Raw genomic sequence first — 27,291 nt, 5'->3', positions numbered from 1 at the left:
ACATTTCCAGAATCGCTGGTTTCTTGGCATTTTTGGAGCAGCTTTGACAGTGGCTGGCTGGAGATTTGTTGACGTCTTCCCTCTTTGTGGGAGCATCTCGGATGTTCCAAGCGAACTGACAAGTAAATCCTAGACAATCCCTTTAAGTAATGCAAATGCACTACAAAGTTTCTCTGTTCTACATATATTCATACACAGATACATAAATGGACATGATATACACATAAAGTAAGATTAGAGCCATTCTCTGGGTCATCTATTGCACCCACTCAATAGTTCGCTACTCATCGCTTCTGTCCCCTCTGCCTTTCCGTAGCGTTGCGTTTCACCTCTTCCTACGTCCTAACAAGCCCCGCCCCCTACTCACACTGTTAGTGTTACACAGGCGGTATCAAAAGCGTTGCATTGTGGGAGCGTCTTCCTTTCTCCCTCCCCGGCCATCTTGGAGCGAGACCTCTGGTGAGTCGGGCTCCGGATATTCGGGGAATTTGTCACCTTACGGGGTCGGTGTCGGCTCGGTGCTGCACGGCAGAGTGTCCGCCGCCTTACTGTGTGTTTCCTCTCCTGTACAGGTCCGGGATCCCTGCACAGCAATCATGGTGGCCGCAAAGAAGACGGTGAGTGCGGCCTCATGTCTCACGTGGAGCGGAGGATGGATGGGGCTGCCCGGGCAGCGGTGGGCAGCATCCGGCCGGGGACTGGAGTGGGACCGACAGGGGTCACATCGGTGATCAGTATCACGTGTCCCGTGCAGCACGGGCCCCCCCCAGATAGGGGGAGTAGTAGTGTCATGTCTGTGGGCTGTAGGGGCCTCTAATGGTGGCAGTAGTAGTGTCATGTCTGTGGGCTGTAGGGGCCTCCAATGGTGGGAGTAGTAGTGTCATGTCTGTGGGCTGTAGGGGCCTCTAATGATGGGAGTAGTAGTGTCATGTCTGTGGGCTGTAGGGGCCTCCAATGGTGGCAGTAGTAGTGTCATGTCTGTGGGCTGTAGGGGCCTCCAATGATGGTAGTAGTAGTGTCATGTCTGTGGGCTGTAGGGGCCTCCAATGGTGGCAGTAGTAGTGTCATGTCTGTGGGCTGTAGGGGCCTCCAATGATGGTAGTAGTAGTGTCATGTCTGTGGGCTGTAGGGGCCTCCAATGATGGTAGTAGTAGTGTCATGTCTGTGGGCTGTAGGGGCCTCCAATGGTGGGAGTAGTAGTGTCATGTCTGTGGGCTGTAGGGGCCTCCAATGGTGGGAGTAGTAGTGTCATGTCTGTGGGCTGTAGGGGCCTCCAATGGTGGGAGTAGTAGTGTCATGTCTGTGGGCTGTAGGGGCCTCTAGTGATGGTAGTAGTAGTGTCATGTCTGTTGGCTGTAGGGGCCTCTAATGGTGGGAGTAGTAGTGTCATGTCTGTGGGCTGTAGGGGCCTCCAATGGTGGGAGTAGTAGTGTCATGTCTGTGGGCTGTAGGGGCCTCCAATGGTGGTAGTAGTAGTGTCATGTCTGTGGGCTGTAGGGGCCTCTAATGGTGGCAGTAGTAGTGTCATGTCTGTGGGCTGTAGGGGCCTCTAATGATGGGAGTAGTAGTGTCATGTCTGTTGGCTGTAGGGGCCTCTAGTGATGGGAGTAGTAGTATCATGTCTGTGGGCTGTAGGGGCCTCCAATGGTGGCAGTAGTAGTGTCATGTCTGTGGGCTGTAGGGGCCTCTAATGGTGGCAGTAGTAGTGTCATGTCTGTGGGCTGTAGGGGCCTCCAATGGTGGGAGTAGTAGTGTCATGTCTGTGGGCTGTAGGGGCCTCTAATGATGGGAGTAGTAGTGTCATGTCTGTGGGCTGTAGGGGCCTCTAGTGATGGGAGTAGTAGTGTCATGTCTGTGGGCTGTAGGGGCCTCTAATGGTGGCAGTAGTAGTGTCATGTCTGTGGGCTGTAGGGGCCTCTAATGATGGGAGTAGTAGTGTCATGTCTGTGGGCTGTAGGGGCCTCTAATGATGGGAGTAGTAGTGTCATGTCTGTGGGCTGTAGGGGCCTCCAATGGTGGCAGTAGTAGTGTCATGTCTGTGGGCTGTAGGGGCCTCCAATGATGGTAGTAGTAGTGTCATGTCTGTGGGCTGTAGGGGCCTCCAATGGTGGCAGTAGTAGTGTCATGTCTGTGGGCTGTAGGGGCCTCCAATGATGGTGGTAGTAGTAGTGTCATGTCTGTGGGCTGTAGGGGCCTCCAATGATGGTAGTAGTAGTGTCATGTCTGTGGGCTGTAGGGGCCTCCAATGGTGGGAGTAGTAGTGTCATGTCTGTGGGCTGTAGGGGCCTCCAATGGTGGGAGTAGTAGTGTCATGTCTGTGGGCTGTAGGGGCCTCCAATGGTGGGAGTAGTAGTGTCATGTCTGTGGGCTGTAGGGGCCTCCAATGGTGGGAGTAGTAGTGTCATGTCTGTGGGCTGTAGGGGCCTCTAATGATGGGAGTAGTAGTGTCATGTCTGTGGGCTGTAGGGGCCTCTAATGATGGGAGTAGTAGTGTCATGTCTGTGGGCTGTAGGGGCCTCTAATGGTGGCAGTAGTAGTGTCATGTCTGTGGGCTGTAGGGGCCTCTAATGGTGGCAGTAGTAGTGTCATGTCTGTGGGCTGTAGGGGCCTCCAATGGTGGGAGTAGTAGTGTCATGTCTGTGGGCTGTAGGGGCCTCTAATGATGGGAGTAGTAGTGTCATGTCTGTGGGCTGTAGGGGCCTCTAGTGATGGGAGTAGTAGTGTCATGTCTGTGGGCTGTAGGGGCCTCTAATGGTGGCAGTAGTAGTGTCATGTCTGTGGGCTGTAGGGGCCTCTAATGATGGGAGTAGTAGTGTCATGTCTGTTGGCTGTAGGGGCCTCTAGTGATGGGAGTAGTAGTGTCATGTCTGTGGGCTGTAGGGGCCTCTAATGATGGGAGTAGTAGTGTCATGTCTGTGGGCTGTAGGGGCCTCTAGTGATGGGAGTAGTAGTGTCATGTCTGTGGGCTGTAGGGGCCTCTAGTGATGGGAGTAGTAGTGTCATGTCTGTGGGCTGTAGGGGCCTCTAATGATGGGAGTAGTAGTGTCATGTCTGTGGGCTGTAGGGGCCTCTAATGATGGGAGTAGTAGTATCATGTCTGTGGGCTGTAGGGGCCTCTAATGATGGGAGTAGTAGTGTCATGTCTGTGGGCTGTAGGGGCCTCCAATGGTGGGAGTAGTAGTGTCATGTCTGTGGGCTGTAGGGGCCTCTAATGGTGGCAGTAGTAGTGTCATGTCTGTGGGCTGTAGGGGCCTCCAATGATGGCAGTCGTAGTGTCATGTCTGTGGGCTGTAGGGGCCTCTAATGGCAGTAGTAGTGTCATGTCTGTGGGCTGTAGGGGCCTCTAATGATGGGAGTAGTAGTGTCATGTCTGTGGGCTGTAGGGGCCTCTAATGATGGCAGTAGTAGTGTCATATCTGTGGGCTGTAGGGGCCTCCAATGATGGGAGTAGTAGTGTCATGTCTGTGGGCTGTAGGGGCCTCTAATGATGGGAGTAGTAGTGTCATGTCTGTGGGCTGTAGGGGCCTCCAATGATGGGAGTAGTAGTGTCATGTCTGTGGGCTGTAGGGGCCTCCAATGATGGGAGTAGTAGTGTCGTGTCTGTGGGCTGTAGGGGCCTCCAATGATGGGAGTAGTAGTCGTGTCTGTGGGCTGTAGGGGCCTCTAATGATGGGAGTAGTAGTGTCGTGTCTGTGGGCTGTAGGGGCCTCCAATGATGGGAGTAGTAGTGTCATGTCTGTGGGCTGTAGGGGCCTCTAATGATGGGAGTAGTGTCATGTCTGTCTAATGATGGAAGTAGTAGTGTCATGTCTGTGGGCTGTAGGGGCCTCTAATGATGGGAGTAGTAGTCGTGTCTGTGGGCTGTAGAGGCCTCTAATGATGGAAGTAGTAGTGTCATGTCTGTGGGCTGTAGGGGCCTCTAATGATGGGAGTAGTAGTCGTGTCTGTGGGCTGTAGAGGCCTCCAATGGTGGGAGTAGTAGTGTCATGTCTGTGGGCTGTAGGGGCCTCTAATGGTGGCAGTAGTAGTGTCATGTCTGTGGGCTGTAGGGGCCTCCAATGATGGCAGTCGTAGTGTCATGTCTGTGGGCTGTAGGGGCCTCTAATGGCAGTAGTAGTGTCATGTCTGTGGGCTGTAGGGGCCTCTAATGATGGGAGTAGTAGTGTCATGTCTGTGGGCTGTAGGGGCCTCTAATGATGGCAGTAGTAGTGTCATATCTGTGGGCTGTAGGGGCCTCCAATGATGGGAGTAGTAGTGTCATGTCTGTGGGCTGTAGGGGCCTCTAATGATGGGAGTAGTAGTGTCATGTCTGTGGGCTGTAGGGGCCTCCAATGATGGGAGTAGTAGTGTCATGTCTGTGGGCTGTAGGGGCCTCCAATGATGGGAGTAGTAGTGTCGTGTCTGTGGGCTGTAGGGGCCTCCAATGATGGGAGTAGTAGTCGTGTCTGTGGGCTGTAGGGGCCTCTAATGATGGGAGTAGTAGTGTCGTGTCTGTGGGCTGTAGGGGCCTCCAATGATGGGAGTAGTAGTGTCATGTCTGTGGGCTGTAGGGGCCTCTAATGATGGGAGTAGTAGTGTCATGTCTGTCTAATGATGGAAGTAGTAGTGTCATGTCTGTGGGCTGTAGGGGCCTCTAATGATGGGAGTAGTAGTCGTGTCTGTGGGCTGTAGAGGCCTCTAATGATGGGAGTAGTAGTGTCATGTCTGTGGGCTGTAGGGGCCTCTAATGATGGGAGTAGTAGTGTCATGTCTGTCTAATGATGGAAGTAGTAGTGTCATGTCTGTGGGCTGTAGGGGCCTCTAATGATGGGAGTAGTAGTGTCATGTCTGTGGGCTGTAGGGGCCTCTACTGATGGGAGTAGTAGTCGTGTCTGTGGGCTGTAGGGGCCTCTAATGATGGGAGTAGTAGTGTCATGTCTGTGGGCTGTAGGGGCCTCTAATGATGGGAGTAGTAGTGTCATGTCTGTGGGCTGTAGGGGCCTCTAATGATGGGAGTAGTAGTGTCATGTCTGTGGGCTGTAGGGGCCTCCAATGATGGGAGTAGTAGTATCATGTCTGTGGGCTGTAGGGGCCTCTAATGATGGGAGTAGTAGTGTCATGTCTGTGGGCTGTAGGGGCCTCCAGTGATGGGAGTAGTAGTGTCATGTCTGTGGGCTGTAGGGGCCTCTAATGATGGTAGTAGTAGTGTCATGTCTGTGGGCTGTAGGGGCCTCTAGTGATGGGAGTAGTAGTGTCATGTCTGTGGGCTGTAGGGGCCTCTAATGATGGGAGTAGTAGTGTCATGTCTGTGGGCTGTAGGGGCCTCTAATGATGGGAGTAGTAGTATCATGTCTGTGGGCTGTAGGGGCCTCTAATGATGGGAGTAGTAGTGTCATGTCTGTGGGCTGTAGGGGCCTCCAATGATGGTAGTAGTAGTGTCATGTCTGTGGGCTGTAGGGGCCTCTAGTGATGGGAGTAGTAGTGTCATGTCTGTGGGCTGTAGGGGCCTCTAATGATGGGAGTAGTAGTGTCATGTCTGTGGGCTGTAGGGGCCTCTAATGATGGGAGTAGTAGTGTCATGTCTGTGGGCTGTAGGGGCCTCTAATGATGGGAGTAGTAGTATCATGTCTGTGGGCTGTAGGGGCCTCTAGTGATGGGAGTAGTAGTGTCATGTCTGTGGGCTGTTGGGGCCTCTAATGATGGGAGTAGTAGTATCATGTCTGTGGGCTGTAGGGGCCTCTAATGATGGGAGTAGTAGTATCATGTCTGTGGGCTGTAGGGGCCTCTAATGATGGGAGTAGTAGTATCATGTCTGTGGGCTGTAGGGGCCTCTAGTGATGGGAGTAGTGTCATGTCTGTGGGCTGTAGGGGCCTCCAATGATGGGAGTAGTATCATGTCTGTGGGCTGTAGGGGCCTCTAATGATGGGAGTAGTAGTGTCATGTCTGTGGGCTGTAGGGGCCTCTAATGATGGCAGTAGTATTGTCATGTCTGTGGGCTGTAGGGGCCTCCAATGATGGGAGTAGTAGTGTCATGTCTGTGGGCTGTAGGGGCCTCTAATGATGGGAGTAGTAGTATCATGTCTGTGGGCTGTAGGGGCCTCCAATGATGGGAGTAGTAGTGTCATGTCTGTGGGCTGTAGGGGCCTCCAATGATGGGAGTAGTAGTGTCATGTCTGTGGGCTGTAGGGGCCTCTAATGATGGGAGTAGTAGTGTCATGTCTGTGGGCTGTAGGGGCCTCCAATGATGGGAGTAGTAGTGTCATGTCTGTGGGCTGTAGGGGCCTCCAATGATGGGAGTAGTAGTGTCATGTCTGTGGGCTGTAGGGGCCGATAATTTTTATTATTTATTTCTCTAGCACCATTGATTCCATGGTGCTGTACAGGAGAAGGGGTTACATACAAATTACAGATATCACTTACAGTAAACAAACTAACAATGACAGACTGATACAGAGGGGAGAGAGGACCCTGCCCTTTCGGGCTTACATGCTACAGGATGGTGGGGAAGGAGACAGTAGGTTGGTGGGTTGCAGCAGTTCCGGTGTTGGTTGAGGTGATATCACCGGTAGTGGTGAGAGAGAAGGAGGTAGCGGGGGTCATTGCAGGCTGTAGGCTTTCTTGAAGAGGTGGGTTTTCAGGTTCCGTCTGAAGGATCCAAATGTGGTTGATAGTCGGACTTTTGTTGGGGCAAAGAATTCCAGAGAATAGGGGCTATTCGGGAGAAGTCTTGGAGGCGGTTGGGTGAGGAGCGAATAAGTGTGGAGATAAGGAGGAGATTACGTGAGGGAAGGTATCGGGAGATTAGTTCAGAGACATATGGCCGAGACAGGTTATAGATGGTCTTGTAGGTCAGAATTAGTAATTTGAACTGGATACGCTGAGGGAATGGGAGCCAGTGAAGAGATTTGTAGAGGGGAGAAGCAGCGAGGAGAGAGATGAATTAGTCGGGCGGCAGAGTTAAGGATGGACTGGAGAGGTGCGAGGGTGTTAGCAGGGAGACCACAGAAAAGGATGTTGCAGTAGTCTAGGCGGGAGATGATGAGGGCATGCACAAGCATTTTAGTAGATTGAGGGTTGAGGAAAGGACTGATTCTGGAAATATTTTTGAGCTGGAGGCGACAGGAGGTAGAAAGAGCTTGGATGTGCGGTTCGAAGGACAGGGCAGAGTCAAAGGTTACTCCGAGGCAGCGGACTTCTGGTACTGGGGAAAGTGTGATGTCATTAATTGTTATAGCTAGGTCGGGTAAAGAAGATTTGTGAGATGGAGGAAAGCTGATGAGTTCAGATTTGTCTACATTGAGTTTGAGGAATCGAGAGGAGAAGGAGGATATGGCTGATACACTCTGGGATTCTGGACAGCAGAGAGGTGATGTCTGGGCCTGAGGGGTAGATCTGAGTGTCATCAGCATAAAGGTGGTAGTGGAATCCGTGGGACTTTGAGTTGCCCCAGACCAAGTGTATAGATTGAGAAGAGTAGGGGTCCTAAAACAGAACCTTGGGGGACTCCCAACAGAGAGAGGGTGGGATGAGGAGGTGGTGTGGGAGTGGGAGACGCTGAATGTGCGGTTGGAAAGGTATGGTGAGATCCAGGATAGGGCAAGGCCTTTGATGCTGAAGGAGGAGAGGATCTGTAGTAGGAGGCAGTGGTCAACTGTGTCAAATGCAGCGGACAGGTCTAGAAGCAGGAGTATAGAGTATTGTCCATTTGATTTGGCTGTAAGTAGGTCGTTAGTAATTTTGGTCAGGGCTGTCTCAGTGGAGTGATGGGGGCGGAAACCAGATTGTAGATTGTCAAAGAGCGAGTTAGATGATAGGTGGGAGGAAAGTTCAGCGTAGACATGCTGTTCCAGGAGTTTGGAAGCGAATGAGAGCAACGATATTGGGCGATAGCTGGACATAATGGTTGGGTCGAGGGTTGGCTTTTTAAGGATAGGCGTGATTGTGGCATGCTTGAAAGCAGAAGGGAAGGTACCGGACGTTAGTGATAGGTTGAAGAGGTGGGTTAGGGATGGGATAAGTGTGGTGGTGAGGATGGGGAGGAGATGGGATGGGGTCAAGTGCACAGGTTGTGAGGTGCGATTTGGAGAAGAGGCAATTAAGTTCCCCTTCAGTGATGTTGGAGAGTGAGGTTATGGGGTTTGGGCATTGGTCTGGTATACAAAGGGGTTGTGGTGGCTGAGTGATGAATACTTGCCTTGTTTGGTCAATCTTGTTTTTGAAGTGTGTGGCAAAGTCCTAGGCAGAGATGAGGGAGGTTGGAGGAGGGAGTTAAAAGTTTTGAATAACTGTTTTGGGTTGTAAGATAGGGAAGATACAAGGGTTGTGAAGTAGGCCTGTTTAGCAGAGGTGAGGGCAGATTTGAAATCGAGTGTTGCATGTTTGAATGTGGTGACGTCATCTTGCGAATTTTTCTTCCAGCGCCGTTCTGCAATCCTGGACACTTGCCGGAGCTTTTTAGTGGTGTTATTGTGCCAGGGTTGTCTGTTGATACGTCGCATTCTGCCATGAACGAGAGGGGCAACTGTGTCAATAGCTGATGCGAGAGTGGCATTGTAGAAAGCAGTGGCACTGTCTGTCATGGAGTGAAGATATGGATGCCAGTGGTAGAATAGAATCAGAGAGCGCGTGGGTGTCTAGGTGTGCAAGGTTTCTGCGGGGGTGTGCATGTTGCTGGACATGGATGCCAGGTGAGGAGGACAGAGATGAGAAAGTGAGTAGATGATGGTCAGACAGAGGGAGAGGGGAGTTGGTGAAGTTAGAAAGAGAGCAGAGACGGGTGAAGACCAGGTCTAATGTGTGTCCATCTGTGTGGGTGGCTGAGGCAGACCACTGAGTAAGTACAAAGGGTGAAGTAAGGGACAGGAGTTTGGAGGCTGCTGACTGAAGGGTATGAGTGGGGACGTTGAAGTCACCCATGATGATAGTGGGGGTGTCAGTTGAAAGAAAATGAAGAAGCCAGGTAGAGAATTGGTCAATGAAGGCAGTGGTTGGGCCTGGAGGTCGGTATATGACGGCCATTTGGAGGTTGGAGGGAGAGTAGATGCGGACAGAGTGGACTTCAAAAGAGGGTGGAGGATTAGGGAGGGAAGAGGTGGGATTGGGTTGAAGGTGCAGTTGGAAGAAAGGAGAAGACCCACTCCTCCACTGTATCTGTTGCCAGGGCGAGGAGTGTGGGTAAAGTGGAGGCCGCCGTAACACAGCGCAGCAGGGGAGGCGGTGTCAGCCATGTTTCTGTGATGCCGAGGAAGGCAAGATTGTGAGAGAGAAAGAGGTCATGAATCACATGGAGCTTATTGCATATGGAGCGGGCATTCCAAAGTGCTCCCGAGAGAGGGAGCAGGGGGTTGGGTGTCAATGGCACAGGTTTTAAGTTAGAAAGGTTGTGGTAGTTCTTACTAAAAAGGGAGCGGTAGGAAGGGGAAGTAGTGGGGGGTGAGAGCTGTGGGGGTCCAGGATTGGGAGATATGTCGCCAGCAGTGAGGAGGAGAGTGGGCAGCTTGTTTTAGGTTTCATTTGGACAGATTTGAGGTTGAGGAGCAGTTCAGCAGAGGAGGTCAGGTGGGGAGGAAAGAGGGAAGGGGAGATGATTATTTGGTTAGAGGGTGCTGGGGTTTGGGGATAGCGAAGGAGAGTGAGGACTAAAGGAGCAAACACTGTGAGGGCATATGTAAACATGGTGAAGAAATAGGATAGGTTGAGAGAAGCTAGGTCCAAGTAATAAGAAGGGCTTACTCAGCAGACATACCCAAAAGAGACAGGTAGATAGTGTGGGGTCCTGACTCCTGTCGAGACTAACCGCCGTAGTAATAACTGCATTTTCGAGATACACGTGCCCCCCTAGAAGGCATCTGAATATATAAGACTGAGTAGAGGATCAGGTGAGAGGGATTGTGGGAACTGATTTGGGATAAATTACCAATTGCCTAGCACACCAGGGGATGTTAGACAATCAAAGGCACAGGGCCTGGCTACATCCATATGGGAGTATTAGTATCATGTCTGTGGGCTGTAGGGGCCTCCAATGATGGGAGTAGTAGTAACTGCTCTATGAACATTATGGGCTTCTGATAGGGGTAGTAGTATTACAGGTCTATGGAGATATATATATCCATCGACCTGTAATACTACATATACAGTATATATCCATCCCCTTTTGTTGCTGATAATTGAGCGTTCCATTACTGTGATCCTGAGCTTGGCGCTCTGCAGATCCACGTCTTGAATGCCACAGAGGTTTCTCATGTTCCACTTCCACGTCGTTTCCTGTGGTGCTGATGAAGGAAATGGACTCCAGCGCTCGGCTTTTGTGGGCAGTAAACACAATGTACAGAGCAGAGGCGGCGCACTGGCACCTCCTGGGCTCTGCACAGTCCGCTTCCGTGGGTTCGGAGCCCGATCTCCGAATAACTGGGACCCCCCCATCATATGGAAGGAGATGACTTACATAGGAAAGAATCCTTTGATGGGAGTCTAGTTTTCCAATCTTTTTTTTTTTTTCTCTTGTCCATATAAATGTGGATTCATTTTTAAGTTTCCCATCTGGGACATTGATGATCACATGCAGTGTATAGTCCACATCTGATGACTATACATTGGCATGTACAAGGCCTCCTAGCACAAATGAAAGTAAGATGTGCTTCCAGTAGTTGGCAGAAGGATGGTGTCAGTGCCCGGTATGGTTTCTGGCTATGACCAGGTGCAGTAAGACATCATTTCGGGTCACCTGCAGCAGTGTATGTAATGCTGAAGATTCCAGGTCCCCTTTAATAGATTCTGTCTAATCTTTCCATCCCAACGTGAATATAGACACAGCAGAGTGGACATTGTCGGTTCTCCTCCCTATGATGATGGAACCTGTTGGTCATACACAGTGCACATTATATAGTTCAGTGACAGATTCGGCTCTGCTCCACGTTCTGAAAAACATTGAGATGTAGTATTTCGCTGAATGCATTTTATATCCATTTATAGAAAAAGTCCCTGGAGTCCATCAACTCAAGACTTCAACTTGTGATGAAGAGTGGCAAGTATGTCCTGGGGTACAAGCAGACGTTGAAGCGGATCCGTGAGGGCAAGGCTAAACTTGTCATTCTTGCCAACAACTGCCCAGCTCTGAGGTGAGGAGAGGGGGTCTGTTTTCTTGAAATACATGTAACCTAGTGCTGACATCTTGGATCTGTCACCATACCATACTGTGCAGTGTATGGGAGCATGTCCCTCTGAGCCAGATGGCAGTCAGAATAATAATAATCGTTATTTATATAGCGCCAACATATTCCGCAGCGCTTTACAGTTTAACAGCTTCAAAACACAAGTCATAAGTAACAACGTTAACAATACAATAATTGAAGCAAAATAATACACGATGCATTGAGTCCTGTGTATTTATGATTCAGGGTCTCTACTCCTCCCCCCCCCCCCCCCCCCCCAATGTCTGTGATTGCAAGGTATATACAGACCACTAGTCTGAGGTGTGGGGGTTCTCTGCTCATCTAGTTTTCTAGTCTTTACTCCCCTACCTGATAGCCAGAATGAGAAACTTACCTGTGTCCCTCATGCTTCGCCTTCACACCCATAGGCCCAAATTCTTCCAAGATGGAAAAAAGTTCACATCAGTCATGATGAAGTCAGATGCGCATGCCTCTTAACAAATTATGAAGAGTGGCACCTCTGGGCCTTACTGCAAGTCTCACTACAGTCACGGACTGGAGTAAGATCTGTGAATAAGCAGTGGGTTGTCAGAGCTGTGCGAAAATGGGACGAGACTGGGAAAAGTGGTAAAATGTTAGCATCGCTTCGAATTGAACCAAAGTTTTTTACTCCAGAATTCTGGAATAAAATGCTGAATCTGTCCTATAGACTGAGTGCCGTGGCATTTGGCATATACACTGTGTTCCAAATTATTATGCAAAAAATATTTCCTCATATTTTCTCTAAATTACCTATATGAATTGCAGTCATTGTTATTTTCCAGTCATCTAATATTCTTGTTTTTGAACAAACTGCCTATGAAAACAGTATATTTTTAAAAATAAGAAACACTCAAAATGCATGTTCCAAATTATTATGCACAGCAGAGTTTTCAACCTTTTTATTTTTATTTTGAGCAAAAAAAAATGGTCAATTGTGAAATGATAAGCATTATCAGCTTATTACAAAATGAAATCAAACAGTTTTCAAGTCAAAACTTTGTTCTAGGTGATGTTACATTTGCACATAGGACCCCTTGTTGGAAAGAAGCTTCTGAACTCTCGTCCATTGAATTTGTCAGTTTTTGGATAGCTTGTGCTTCAATTGTTTTGCATGTGGACAGAATACCCTCCCAGAGCTGTTGCTTAGATGTGAACTGCCTCCCACCATCATAGACACTCCTTTTGATGATGCTCCAGAGGTTCTCAATGGGGTTGAGGTCAGGGGATGATGGTGGCCGCACCATAAGTTTGTCCTCCCATAGCAGCCAGAGATGCAGATGTGTTATTTGCAGCATGAGACGGTGCATTATCATGCATGAAAATGATCTTGCTGCGGAAAGCACGGTTCTTCCTCTTGAACCAAGGCAGGAAGTACTGTTTTAGAAACTCCACATAGATTATGGAGTTCATCTTTACCCCTTCAGGGATCCTAAAGGGGCCGACAATCTCTCTCCCCATGATTCCAGCCCAAAACATTACTCCACCTCCTCCTTGTTGGCGCCTTAGCTGTGTTTTCATGGGGTGTCCATCAACCAGCCATCCTCCACTCCATCCATCTGGACCATCGAGCGTTGCACGGCACTCATCGGTGAACAAAACAGTTTGGAAGTCAGTCTTCATGTCTCGTTTGGCCCACTGGAGCCATTTCTTCTTGTGTGCAGTGGATAGAGGTGGTCGACAGGATGGCTTACGCACAGCTGCAAACATCTGAAGGACCCTGCCTCTTGTTTTGGGGGACGTTGGAGGCACCAGCAGCTTCAAAAACTTGTCTGCTGCTATGACAAGGCATTTTTGCAGCTGCTCTTTTAACCCGACGCAATTGCCTGTTGGAAAGAGTCCTCAATTTTTCCTTATCAGCACGCACACGTGTGTGCTGGGAATCAGCTACATACTTCTTGATTGTGCGATGATCACGATGAAGAGTCTTGGCAATGTTGATTGTAGTCATGCCTTGACCTAAATACTCCACAATTTGTTGCTTCTCAGCAGCCGACACATCCTTTTTCTGTCCCATTTTGGCAAAAAATGTAGGCTGCCTAATAATGCGGAACAGCCTTCTTAAGTAGTCTTGTCTTTATTTGGACACACCTGCCAAACTAATTTGCACAGGTATCTGCAATTGCTTTCAGTGATATAAAGAGCCCTGACACACATCACCAGCAATGAGGTTAAATGACAGACAAAAAAATTCTAACCTTATCACTCCTAAATTTTTTTTGCATAATAATTTGGAACACCGTTTATAACCTGTAAAACCACCTGGCCACAGTCAGTCACATTTCCTGCGCTGTCCAGTGGCTCATTTCTAAATGGGAAGTCAGCAGTGCCCATGACTGTGTAAACCCCACACAGCTGCTGAGATATGGGAGTGATCGGTATTGTGTAAGTCTACCACCCTCTAGAGTAGGACTTGCACGTTACCTGCTGAATAACCTAAACAAGAAAAAGAGCAGCACAAAAATTGCAATAAGGGCGCAAAGCCCCCCATAGGCATATTCCAAACCTTATACAGGAACTCAAAAATGGAGGCAGCACACCGTTCTCATTCATGGAGTTAATGTGCCTAAATTTAATAGCTCATCACAGCAACGTTTCGGTCCTAGGTGTGGACCTTTTACAAGCCTTGAGAAAGGTCCACACCTAAGACTGAAATGTTGCTGTGATGGGCTATTAAATTTAAGCACCTTAAATTTATGAATGAGAACGGAGTGCTGCCTCCATTTTTGGATTACTGAATAACCTAGACATGAGAACTTGCTAATCTCAGTCGTGTATACCCCAGCACTCTTCCAATCTCAAGTAGGAAAACTCCCGCACAGGAGCTGGACTAATATGCATTTTTAGATAAGACTTTTAGATTTTTTTTTTTCTAGTATAGTGGGATTTTTCACCCTTTCATAAAAAATCACACCCATCAGTGCCCTGTTGATCACGTTGCGGAGGTTCCAATAGGCTGACGGGAACCTTCCCTCTGTTTCACGTCTTGGATAGGGCCTCTTTCACACATCAGTTTTTTGCCATCAGTCGCAATCCATCGTTTTTAGAAAAAACGGATCCAGTGACTGACGCTGGATCTGTTTTTTGCTCATAGACTTGTATTAGTGATGGATGGCCTCACGTTTCGTCCGTGGTTCACTGGATCCTTCGGAAATTTTGTGTCTGTCGGGCGTAGATAATAGACATAGGAACGTTTTTTGTCTCCATCGAAAAGTCGGACAGCGACAGATCCAGCGCCGTCCGTCGTTGGCTGTAATAGAAACCTATGGGCGCAGGATCCGTCGCTGTCTGTCAAATGACGGAATCCAGCGACGGACTCCGTTTTTTCTAAACTGAGCATGTTCCAATTATTACCAGGTAGGGCAGTCGGAACCAGCAAAAAACGGATCCATCGCATCAGTTTTTCACAGTCTGCGACGGACCCGTTTTTTCCAAAACTGCTGGATTGTGACTGACGCCAAAAAACTGATGTGTGAAAATAGCCTAAGTGGTTGATTTGACTCTTGCACTTTCCCAGTTGAGCAGCTGAGAACAGAGCTGGCTTCATCAAGGTGGTTGCGGCCTGGTGTCTGCTGTGTGTTTACAGCTGGCACGCTCTGATCCTGCTGGAGAGAACATGAATGTAATGCAGCCTATTCTGCTGTCACCTTAGACTGTTTTACCGAAGATATGAAGGCTACAAGCTTTATTATCTCCTAATGTTTTGACACAGGAAATCTGAGATTGAGTATTATGCCATGTTGGCCAAGACTGGAGTTCACCACTACAGCGGCAACAACATTGAGCTTGGTACAGCCTGCGGTAAATACTACAGAGTGTGCACACTGGCCATTATTGACCCAGGTAAGCTGATCACACAGGGCTCACTTCTGGGGGTTGTGACTCTGTTCCATGTGCGAACATATTCTCGCCGGATTGATCTGTCCGTAATCAGTTCCGGGCTAGACATTCGCTAGATCAGCACCAGTCTGTGTCACAGTACTGGATCCTTATGCAGTACTGATTGTTAAAGGCTGGTTACATTATGACTCCCAGGAGAGGCCGCACCATTGTGGTGCTGGAGATTATTGCTATAAAAGTGTTATTTCTTTCTTTTATACATCTGCCTCTTGTATCCTCTTGCCTATCTGCAGTACTATTTGCCTTTCATGTTTCTGTCCATGCTCACATTTTTAATCCATTTCCACTCGGCAGATTCTGCACCTCTAACAGGACGGTGATTTGAGGATTGAGCTTAGATAAAATTCTCTTTAAAAGGTCCATTTTGTTAAAAAATAATAAATATCTACCACCATCCCATACATCTGAATTGGGCTTTAGCGATCCATATATTTGACCATGCAATCTCATTCAGACAAAATTTTAATTTAATTGCATTGTTTCTCCTTGCGGAGATTGACATGCTAAGCATGCCGAGATGAGGAGACTTAAAGCAGCAATGCTCCTCTTGGAAATATGCAAATTGTCTCTTCATAGAGGAAGAGGATTGCGGCTTTAAAGCCCCCGTCACACACAGCGAGATCGCTGCTGAGTCACAAGTTTTGTGACGCAATAGCGATCTCACCAGCGAGATCGCTGTGTGTGACAGCTATCAGCGACCGGCCCCCCTGCCGGGTATTGCTGATCGTTCATGAAAGGTCAGGACTTTTTTTGCGTCGTTTGTCTCCTGCTGGCCAGCACGCATCGCTGCGTGTGGCAGATGGGAGAGCAATGACCAGCGATCAGCTAGCTGGTAACCAAGGTAAACATCGGGTTTCTAAGCGGTGCTCGGCGCTTAGAAACCCGATGTGTACGTTAAGATACCAGCGCGCTGGTGCAGGGAGCAGGTAACCAAGGTACACATTGGGTTTCTAAGTGCCGCGCGCCGTTTAGAAACCCGATGTGTACCTTGGTTACCAGCTCCCTTCATCAGCGCGCTGGTAACTAACGTACACAGCGACGCTCCCGCTCGGCGTCGCTGGTGCTGATCGCTGCTAAAGCTGCCTGTTTGACAGCTCACCAGCGATCATGTAGCAACACACCAGCGATCCTGACAAGTTCATATCGTTGTCGAGATCGCTGGTGAGTCGCTATGTGTGACGGGGCCCTTAGTCTCCTCATCTTGGCATGCTTATCATGTCAATCTCTGCAAGGAGAAACGATGCTTCTTGGATATCGGTCAGACCAGATCTCATACTTTGCACTGATGAGGGGCAGTACCCCGAGACAGTGTCTGCAAATTGAGATTCTGGTTTGGCTTTTATCCTAAGTCATGTGACAAGGCTCGTTAAAGGGTCGACATTGACTTTTAGGATTGCTACTTCCAATATGTGGCACTAGAGTTCTAGTCCGCTTCCTCTCTGAAGAGGCAATTTGCATAATTTAATTGCAGAAATTCTGCACCTAATCTACCACTTGTGAATCCACCAATGATTTCGTGGTGCAGATTTTCTGCCTAATCCCCAGTGTTTCAGAGAAGTGGCAATGTGGATGAGACTTTACCAAACTTTACTCACAAGCTGCGGAACAACTCTGCAGTGAGACGGAACGGGAAGTGTCAGATTAGTGTAAAAACTGCAAGAGTTCAACTTTGAAAATTTTTTTTTTTTTATTTTGGCAGTTTTCGCATTCCTTCTTAAGAGAATTTTTACGCACACATTTCCAAGCAGTTGACATAACATACAAATTTTTCCAGTAAACTTTCTTTTTTTTTTTTTTCCTGTTCGGTTCATTACTGAGGTTTTTGATTTGGATTTAAGCTAATTCTGCTTCGTCTGTATCAAAAATGGCAAAAATCCACTTTAGATCGGTGCTGTGTATACAGTTGTTTAGTTTCGGCTCGCTCCGGAGAAGCCGCTGATTAGTCTTCCTGAAGTGAACATGGCTATTTTAGCTTCTCAAAGTAAATATTTGAAAATACATTTTAGTGAGAAACTCCAAAATGTGAATCGGTCACCCTATATTTCTATAAAACAAATAAATAAGTGTAATGTATATATCTTGGCCAATCTAGCCAGCACTCAATACAGTTATAGGAATACTTTAATATAGCTTTGGTGAAAGCCTACTATGTTTCTGCCAATTTTGGCAAATTTGGGAAACCCAGAGCCACTCAGTTTATGTACATTGTATGGCCACTATATGCTTTAATCGTATAGTTATAAATTCCCATTGTGTCTACTAATCTTTCAGCCTTTGCTTTAATGGGATGATTTCACCCACCAAACTACTTGTATGGTCATGTCGCTTTTAAGGATTAGTCCATCAATCCCTTTACATGGCCAATCTGTTCCTCTGTTACTGAGAAATCAGCATTCAAATTGATATGTAAATGAGGATGAAGGGCTACAGTAGATCTGAAGCCTCTGTCACTCCAGATCTACCTTAAGATTTTATAAGATGGAGGTCTGTCTTATAGTCCGAATTTAAGGTATCTTACCTGGGGTGCAGGATCACAGGAAGCCTGGTCCCTTCCTCATGGACCAGCAGCGGCAGAAATGGGGAAATGCAGCGAGCCCTGGGTGGGAGAAGTGGGTGCCCCAGCTACGCGATGCTGTGGGCTCGGTGTCGGCAGTGAGGCAGAGTGGATACTGCAGGCCTGGTGAGGCAGAGTGGAATGCATTGCTTATCTGCCCGGCCGAGATCTCAATCTGCGCAAGTGTAACCTCAGGCGTCCATGTTCCTGAAGCCATGCACCTTTACTAGTGTGATCAATAGCTGCAGTATATTCATTGATTGCCTAATGGCTGCGAGACACGCAGCTGCTGGGGACTCGAGCACGCGAAGACACTCTGCACACGAGCATGCTCAGAGATAACACCTTATCCGCACACGTTTACTCATCTCTAATCTATACCACTGATTGACCAGTGCAACTGTGAGGCCAATTGCTGCAAACATTTATTTTATAGATTTAGAAAAAAAAAATTACTGCACATCTAAAAAGGCAAATAATGATAAAATGCACACTTTTTTTAATGGAATTTTAACCTCATATCTTTAAGATTTTCCATATGTTAGAAGCAGCAACAACATAGAATCAGAGTCATGCCTCATTGTAATGCCTATTAACCATGTCCTTTTTGCCTTGCAGGTGACTCTGATATCATTAGAAGCATGCCCGAACAGCAGCCCAGCGAGAAGTAAATCTACACCAAACTGTTAATAAATGACTGGTTTCCAGTAAAGGCTCCTGTGGTTTTTCATTAGTGCAACTAGTATGATGGTTGTTGCTCTGGCCAGAGCTTGCCATTAGTTATCCACTTAGTTCTACTTGCTTCAGAACATCTCAATGAAGCACCTGAGAAAAGAGCATTTTTATTTTGTACTCACTGTAAACTTTTATTTTTTGTGGCATTCATTGAAGAACACCTTTCCCCCTACCGTGTGATGTTAGATGTGTTCTCTTTAATCTTCTGGAAGTTCTTACTTTTTGCCTCTAAATTGGTTATTTAGCCTCCCCCCCCCCCCCCAAGACTTGGAAGGGACACCATTTCATTTTGGAGAGTTTGTAGATATTGTTGCATTTGAAGAGCACCTGAGGTGCTAGAACAGAAACCCTCCAAAAGTGACTCGGTTTTTGGAAACTATATGCACCAAGGAATTCATCTTGGGGGTTTATAATGTGCATTTATATCACATGAAATAAACGACAAACCTCCAGATCTGAAATGGCACGTTAGATCTTAAAAATTGAAGTGCGAGTTATTTTAGTTGCCCATCTATATAAAGTTGCATTCATTATAAAAAGAAAAAGAACATTTACTAGCTCATTGGCCAATAAAAAAAATACAATCATATACGTACAAAAGCAATGTTCACAAATGCTGTCATGTGTAGCTACTCATCATACCCTAAATTAATTTAGGATATGTACGGGTCATCCCTTTATCCACCATATATCGTGGATTATAATCTTGTGTCTTCCCAGGATCGTGGTCCGTCCATCTAGTCTACAAGGTTAACACATGAGACGCAGCATAGTAACGTCACACCGATGCGCGTTGTGCCTCCAGACTTTACTCCTTTACATAAAGTGTTATATCTTTTCTGATGACAGATGTAATGAAGACAACAGTATTCTGGATACACACAACTCATTACATTATTGGGAAAGTCTCCCAACAATTTAAAAAAAAAAAAAAAAAAAAACTTGCACCATGCATAATTTATATCAGCGGGTCTAAAAATGAATGAGAAATGAAGATTGTGGACTGAAACTTGGTTCAATTTTATTAACTAAAAGTTACCCCTCGCATAAGGAAGTCAGAGGTGCCCATAGCCTAGAAACACCCCCAAGCGTGCATGTGTATGGGGGGAGGCAGAGGGTACGCTTCGTGTGACATCTCAGGTGTGCCAAGAAGTTTTCCTGTATCAATGGAGCTTCTCATTGGTAAGATAGTGATACCTTGTATACAAAGTGTAATAGTACTAAGGGTCCTGATTAGAGTTGAGCGAAATTGTTCGGGGTCACTCTTATTCGGCAAGCTATAGAGCTTACCGAATAAGCTGCAGAGGGAACCTGGCTTCCTGGATCGCGCCGGCCGATCAGCACTGCAGCTGTGTCACAGCACATGCATGGAGAGCCTGTTTGTTGGATTCTCCATGCATGTGTTGTGACACATCAGCGACACATGCAGCTGCGGAGATGACCAGCCGGAGCGATCCAGGAAGCCGGGTTCCCTCTTCAGCTTATACGGTAAGCGCTATAGCTTGCCGAATAAGAGGGAACAAATGTGGACAAGTCTAGTCCTGATGACACAGAAGGAACCCAGTGACACTCATTATTACAAACAGTTTACCATTTAATATTTTGTAAAACAATGTACGGTAACTTCTTGAAATTACAGAACTAGACTTTGCAGTCCACGCTCTTCTGTTTTTACAGAATTTTACATTTGGGTCCCCAGAAAATTGACAAAAACTCTATATACTCTCGTCAAACATGCGAATATAAATAAACATTTCTGTACTTTATACATTTTGCTCATGTCCAGATGGTCGCTTGCTTGGAATAGTTTGCTTCCATCCTATGGAGAACTAATGTTATATCCTCTGTACAGTCCAGGTCCAATCTGCTATCTTTGTCCTACTCGATTTTCCAATTCTTCCATCCGTCGTGTAATCTGCTGTAGTGGGTTCATGTCAAGAAATCTACTTGTAAAGCGTTTGTCATCTCTAGCCTCTCAAACTAGAACTTCATCGGCCCAAAATATCAAATTTCAAGAGGTCAGTTGCTACAGGTGCTTCTCACTAAATTAGAATATCATCAAAAAGTTAATTTATTTCAGTTCTTCAATATAAAAAGTGAATCTCATATATAGAGTCATTACACACAGAGTGATCTATTTCACGTGTTTATTTCTGTTAATGTTGATGGCTTACAGCCAATGAAAATCCAAAAGTCATTATCTCAGTAGATTAGAATCATTAACAAAAAACACCTGCAAAGTCTTCTTAAGTTTTTAATAAGGTCCATTAGTCTGTTTCATGGGGAAGACTGCTGACCTGACATGTCCAGAAGGCAGTCACTGACACACTCCACAAGGAGGGTAAGCCACAAAAGGACATTGCTAAAGATGCCGGTTGTTCACAGAGTGCTGTATCCAAGCATATTAATGGAAAGTTGAGTGGAAGGAAAAAGTGTGGGAGAAAAAGGTGCACAAGCAACCAGGATAATCACAGACTTGAAAGGATTAAGAAAAGGCCATTCAAAAATTTGGGGGAGATTCACATGGAGTGGACTGCTGCCGGAGTCATTGCTTCAAGAGCCACCACACACAGACGTATCCAGGACATGGGCTACAAGTGTCGCATTCCTTGTATCAAGCCGCTCATGACCAATAGGCTATGCCAGAAGCGTCTTACCTGGGCCAAGGAGAAGAAGAACTGGACTGTTGCTCAGTGGTCCAAGGTGTTTTCAGAAGAAAGTAAATTTTGCATTTCATTTGGAAATCGCGCTCCCAGAGTCTGGAGGAAGAGTGGAGAGGCCACAATCCAAGCTGCAGGAGGTCTAGTGTGAAGTCTCCACAATCGGTGATGGTTTGGGAAGCCATGTCATCTGCTGGTGTAGGTTCACTGTTTTATTAAGACCAAAGTCAGCGCAGCCGTCTACCAGGAAATATAGCACTTCATGCTTCCCTCTGCCGACAAGCTTTATGGAGATGGAAATGTCATTCTCCAGCAGGACTTGGACCCTGTCCACACTGCCAAAAGTACCAATACCTGGTGTAAAAGCCACAGTATCACTGTGCTTGATTCGCCAGCAAACTCGCATGACCTTAACCCCATAGAGAATCTATGGGGAATTGTCAGGAGGAAGATGAGAGACACCAGACCCAACAATGCAGACGAGCTGAAGGCTGCTATCAAAGCAACCTGGGCTTCCATAACCCCTCAGCAGTGCTACAGGCTGATCGCCTCCATGCCACGCCGCATTGATGCAGTAATTGATGTAAAAGGTGCCCCAACCAAGTATTGAGAGCATTTACTGAACATACATTTCAGTAGGCCAACATTTCGGATTTTAAAATCATTTTTCAGTTGGGTGGTATAAAGTATTCTAATTTACTGAGATAATGACTTGAGTTTTCATTGGCTGTAAGCCATAATCGCCAACATTAACAGAAATAAACACTTGGAATACATCACTGTGTGTAATGACTCTATATAATATATGAGATTCACTTTTTGTATTGAGGAACTGAAATAAATTAACTTTTTGATGATATTCTAATTTTGTGAGAAGCACTTGTATAAATGATGCGTAATAGTTGGGACCTGTTGCAGATTTTGCAGTGGAGCTCAGGAGTTATTTGCATTCCCATTTCTCTAAACCAGATCTGGGTAAATTGCGGCCCGCAGGACACATCCGGCCCTCTGGCTGTTCCAGTCCAGTCTGCGGACCAAGACAGCCAAAGGGCTGCAACAGTGGCCTATGGTCCATACCATGCCCGCCGTCAATCCGCCAATGCAGCTCGCTGTCACCACTCTCCGCATCCTCGGGATGCAGACAACGGTGAATATACTGGTGGAGGACAGTGCCACTGGCTCCATCTTCCACCAATCAGCATGCGAATCAGCAGTCGCCATTACACCATTTTATCGCATCAGCTGTGCACTGTGGAGAATCATTGCATCAGAGAGAGCAGAGGGCCGGGGGAGTGAGGTATGTGGTGGTGTTTTCAATGCATATAGGATATTTGCATGTATATAGTGGGCAATGTGGGGATCATGCTGTATATAAGAGGCTAGGTGGGGGCTTGTGCTGTATATAGAGGGTTACGATGGGCACATGCTGTATATAGTGGGCTAAATGGGGCATATGCTATATATCAGGGGTTACGTGGGACGCGCGTTGTATTTAAGGCTGCATACTGTATATAAAAGGCTATGTGGGGGCTAATGCTGTATATAAGAGGTTATGTGGGACACATCGATTGGAAAGTTTGCATTAGTACCCACAAACTTCAAGTTACGTCTCTGCGCACCAATAACAAGAGTGGGGGTCCCAAACGCTCCTGTGTGAAGCGAGTGGTAGTGAGCCATCTTTCCATTACTGTCTATAGGATTGGTGGTGGCACAAGCTCACTACTGCTTCATTCACAAGTGGGATTTTGTGTTCTCCGTTCTTAGGATTGGTGGGGGGGTCTCATAAGCCAGACTGTTAGCGCCCCATTAAATGTCATGTATGCAGAGGTTTTCGTCTGCACAGGGCGTGCCCCCATACAGTCTCAATTCCATGTGAATGGTTGTCCTCTATAGATTCCTAGCAGTGAACTTTGCTTGGACAAGGACAGCCTCGAAAGCAAGTGAAGTTATACAAATACATCCATTTCAATAGTTTTCAAGTATGTTTTTTTTTTTTAAAATGACTTCTTTATTCTTCCTATATTCTGAATTAAAAATTAGAATTCTTGCAATTTTCACACTGGCCACTGGAGCTAGTATAGATTTATACTCCCTGCTCTTTCAGGAAATTCACATGAACATTAGCAGCAATGAAAAGACTTTGACTCTACCTTTTGTACTGAAACATCTAATGAGCGTGTGCAAAGGCCATTGTGAAGGGGAGGGGAGCAGGGTCAGCTCTGACATCGTCTATGTAATTAGTGGATCCTGCTTTATCAGCTGGGTATAGATGTGTAACCTGTCATGGTGATCCTGGCTGTGACGATAATGAGACTCCTGAAAAGAACATGTAGCGTGAGTCTAAACTGGCCAATGTGAAAATTGCAAGATTTCTCATTTTATCTTTCTGTAGATTAGGATAGTTATAGATTTAAAAGCAAACATAACAAATGTCAGTCAATTTCTGATCAATTAGTAATTCAGATGCCAGCCTGGCCTTACTGATAGTCCAAAGAACTCTATTACACGGGCAAATAAACGAGTGCTGACTGATGATCTAGAAAGCTGATCACTACTCGTTCTACAGCCAGCAATCATCATGAATGATCTCCTCTATATAGTTTGCCCTTCTGTTGGCATGTCGGTAGCATCTCCATGTGTACCTCAGGCATCTTTCATGGACCTAATGATTTACAGGGGATCATCGAAGATTACATCATCCCATCACATATGTAGGCTGGACTTTACTTCTTAGAAAGTGCCACGCTGCCTTTAAGAAATTGCTTCAGAATCTCTTGTAAGCTTTTACAGATGATCTGTCAGGGTAGCACAGGAGACCTACCTGTCAGTTTGCAGGAAGCGGAGATCAGTGATCTATTGCCAGGACTCCTAAGCGAAAGCCATGAGTCCAGCTTTCCCTCCCACACTGAGTAATAGACAGTTTTTTCGTACGAGACTGTAGAGCTGTCAAACAATATAGTGATGGAGGGGTGCAGGACTCTCAGGCTTTTTCTAAGAGTCCTGACAGCAGATAAACAGATTACATGAAAATATTATATCAAATCACAGTGAAAACTGGCTGGCGAAGTTTAGCGTTTCCTCCCTCCTGTGATAGCTCGGATATGGGAGGATAGGAGGCCCGACTGATCCATTGTATCAAAAAAAGGACATATCTATCACTTATTGAAAAAGGCCGACATTACAAAAAGGACAAACACGGCAGAACTGTAAAGGATATACTGCTCTGTTAGCTTTCGGACTTCTTCGTTTGAATTGTATTGAAACTCCATAATGTTCTTACACTGGCATCGCTCTTCATCAGCTTTTTCTAACATGAAAAATACATTAAAGAGGATACATCAGAACCAAAGCTGACTTTTACTAATGGTAAAATATCTTAAACAGAATTTTACACCAGGTTATTTTTTTTAATGCCTAATCTGAGAATAGCAGAATATAAGGGCAGAAACCCTGATCCCAGCGATGTGTCACTTTCTAGGCTGCTTTCTGTACAGTGTACACAGAAAACTTCCCTTCAGAGGTGTTGTCGGGGGTTATAATGCATTTAGACAACTGCTAGATCTGCAGCAGATAAAACCGGGATTTGATTAATACTTCACTAAGCAGCCCAGTAAGTGATAAATCACTGGAATCACGGTCTGTGTCCCTGCATTATGCTGCTGTCAGGTGGGGTATACAAAACCTGGTGACAGATTACTTTTAGAGACAAGACAGGCATATAAGAGAACTCAGGACAATAATTAAAGGGATTGTTCCAAGATTAGCAGTTATCTCCTATCCCGAAAAAGGGGATAACTTCCCGATCGATAGGGACCCAACAGCAGATACCCCCACGACCGTGAACTGGGCCTCGTTACAGCCCCATTTGAATGCAGTGGTGGCCGATCATGAGCACTGATGGTCCATTTATTCTTTATCGTACCGACGGTGATAGCAAAGCACTCCCATAAAAATGAACGGAGCGGCAGTGCTCATGATGGACCACCGCTTCATTTACATGGGAGTCTTGAGGATCAGTAGAGGTCCCAGACATCCAGCGATAGTGAATCCTCTATGAATAGGGATAACTTCCAAACTTAGTACAACCCCTTTAAGGACACGGCCAGATGATGCAGCAAGTAGTATGTGATCATAATTCCATGCACCACGGTGGCCAATTGAAACAAACTTGTTTGACCAATGTTGCAGGTGGGCAGGTCTACCTGGTCCTGCCGTAAACGTAAATTATTACATGGTTCCTAATTAGTGGGGATTATAATTTTCATGATCCTCCAATTGTACATATTAACACTCCTCAACATTGAAATTACAACCACTGAGGACTCTCATATCTAAATATTTTTACAACGCCAAGAAGAAAAAGTTGTAAAAATATATGTAAAGCACATCATCGATAAACATGTTAAAGAGTTTGTAGAACAAAGCACATTTTAGTTAAAAAAGCCTGGAATAATAGTAAGTTCCAGATGTGTCTTAGAGGTATTAAAAAATATATCTGTGCTGAAATAATCTTATATGCTATGTACTGACTTATTTTCTGTGTTAACCATGCAGAGCCGTTTCAGTGTATGGTTGGCGCTTATACCACGGAAGGAAACATAATTAACTTATGATAAGTGGGTATTCAGACCACACAGAACACATTTCCCTGCTTGTTTTATCACAGGAGTGAGTGCATCTGTTGTGTCACCAACCCGCTGATCTCATCATAAATCAAGTCAGCAACTCCCGGAGCTCCTATGTCACTGATTTGGTTCAAGAAGTGGCTTTTAGCAGCCTGCTTTTCCTAAATGTACCACCATGGACTGCAGCATCTCCAAATTAGGCTGCCATCGATCACATCTGGGACTTCATTGGTTGGCAACTGCAAAGGGAGATACCAGCAGCGAATTTTAATGACTTGTGAGTGAGGCAGAACATTCCTCAGACAAGGCTGTAAGTACAAGGATTTTTGCATGCTGCCCCCGTGATGGTATGTTTGAGGTTGTTGTCCTGCTTAAACACCCATATCAAGGGCATTTCTTCTTCAGCATAAGGTAACTTGACCGTTTCCAGTATTTTGATATATGCAAACTGGTCCACGGTGCATGGGCCAAACTCCATAGTATGAGAAACATCCCCAAGCCATTATGCTTGCACCTCCATGCTTTACAGTCTTCACCAGGACTGGACTGGCCATCTGGCAATTCTGGCAAATGCCAGAAGGGCCTGTCTGGTCGTGAGACGCCTTGTCTGCTACATTGTTAACAGAATCGGTGTTTTCAAGATGCCAATACTGTTAAGAGTTTTGACGGAGCACAAAGTCGCTGACTCCGTCACTTACCCCAGCAGGCCACGGGAATCATTAGAAATATTGGTCTTGTAGTAAATCTTGCTTTCCTCCATCCAGGGTAATATTAGTAATATATCCCATCTGGTTCTTTTGGACAGGGGCAGCATGGGCCTGTGTGATTTCAAATGCCAGTACTGAATTTCAGTCCCGGTCCGCACCTGGTCTTCATAGTTACTGCTGCTTGAATTCAGTGTTTATGGGTCGTCTCACAAACTGTCTGCGGCCTTTAGACTCGATGCACGGCGCAATTTGGTTGCGCTCGGCGCACCGTCAATAGGACACATGCGCTGCCAAACGCATACTGCGCACGGCCTGCGTCCCCAGTGATAAAGATAGGGGACGCAGGACGCATGCAGCGTCATGCGCCCGTAGGTGGAGCTACCGGAGGAGGCGCGGCAGGGGGCGGTGCTTAGCAGCGGTCGTGCGCAGGCCGTCGCTGTGCCCTGAAACGCTAATGTGAAACCACCCTAACATGTAACTGAAGATCTTCTTTGATCTCTCTGGAGATCACCATTGGATGCTTCTTCGCCATTTTTGGTATTCTATGATCTATGCGGATGGCAGGATTTCTTTTGCTACCACGTGTTTCCGGTTTTGTTTTACATTTTAAAGCATTGGAAATCTTTTTAGCTTTGCAGCCAATTATTTCCTGCACTTCTTTATATGTTTTCCCTTCTCCAATCAACTTCTTGATCAAAGTTCATTCTCCTTCGGTACAATGTCTGGAACGACCCATTTTATTCACCGAGCAAGGGCTAAAACCAGCAGGTACAACGTTTACTGCCCTCCTTCTTTAAATAAAGGCCATAATTGACACCTATTTCTTCACAGAATGAATGACCTCACTAATTGCTATTAATTAGAACACCCCTTTCAATAAATAAGGCTACTTTCACACTTGCGGTTTTTTTTGCGCTGCTCCCCGTGCAAACGCACATAAC

General features: G+C 46.5%; 2 protein-coding genes and 1 non-coding gene across 5 annotated transcripts in view; 2 read left to right on the top strand and 1 right to left on the bottom strand.

Moving 5' to 3' along the window:
* Positions 1 to 306: 306 nt before the first annotated feature.
* On the top strand, positions 307 to 18,335 carry RPL30 (ribosomal protein L30). The gene is made up of 5 exons (XM_073550439.1): positions 307 to 459; positions 573 to 617; positions 10,952 to 11,097; positions 14,882 to 15,012; positions 18,242 to 18,335. Exons 2-5 carry the CDS (start codon positions 597 to 599, stop codon positions 18,292 to 18,294), a joined length of 351 nt encoding a protein of 116 aa, XP_073406540.1. The 5' UTR covers positions 307 to 459; positions 573 to 596; the 3' UTR covers positions 18,295 to 18,335.
* On the top strand, positions 15,063 to 15,194 carry LOC141053592 (small nucleolar RNA SNORA72). The gene has a single exon (XR_012221212.1). It is a non-coding gene; the product is annotated as a small nucleolar RNA SNORA72 (small nucleolar RNA).
* A 1,019-nt stretch (positions 18,336 to 19,354) lies between the features above and the next one.
* Positions 19,355 to 27,291, bottom strand: part of MATN2 (matrilin 2) — a 107,456-nt gene continuing 99,519 nt past the window's right edge. For all 3 annotated transcript variants that reach the window (XM_073550438.1, XM_073550437.1, XM_073550436.1), the window contains 2 exons: positions 24,236 to 24,325; positions 19,355 to 20,281 (listed from right to left, as the gene is read on the bottom strand). In XM_073550438.1, the coding sequence (XP_073406539.1) occupies positions 20,226 to 20,281; positions 24,236 to 24,325 (146 nt within the window). In that variant the 3' untranslated portion in view covers positions 19,355 to 20,225. The remainder of the gene's footprint in view (positions 20,282 to 24,235; positions 24,326 to 27,291) is intronic.

Source organism: Dendrobates tinctorius, unplaced genomic scaffold (assembly GCF_039654945.1).
Source record: "Dendrobates tinctorius isolate UK_male_01 unplaced genomic scaffold, ASM3965494v1 ptg000165l, whole genome shotgun sequence".
Lineage (NCBI taxonomy): Eukaryota > Metazoa > Chordata > Amphibia > Anura > Dendrobatidae > Dendrobates > Dendrobates tinctorius.
Note: the sequence above shows the minus strand (reverse complement) of the source record. Positions and strands in the feature narration are given on the sequence as shown.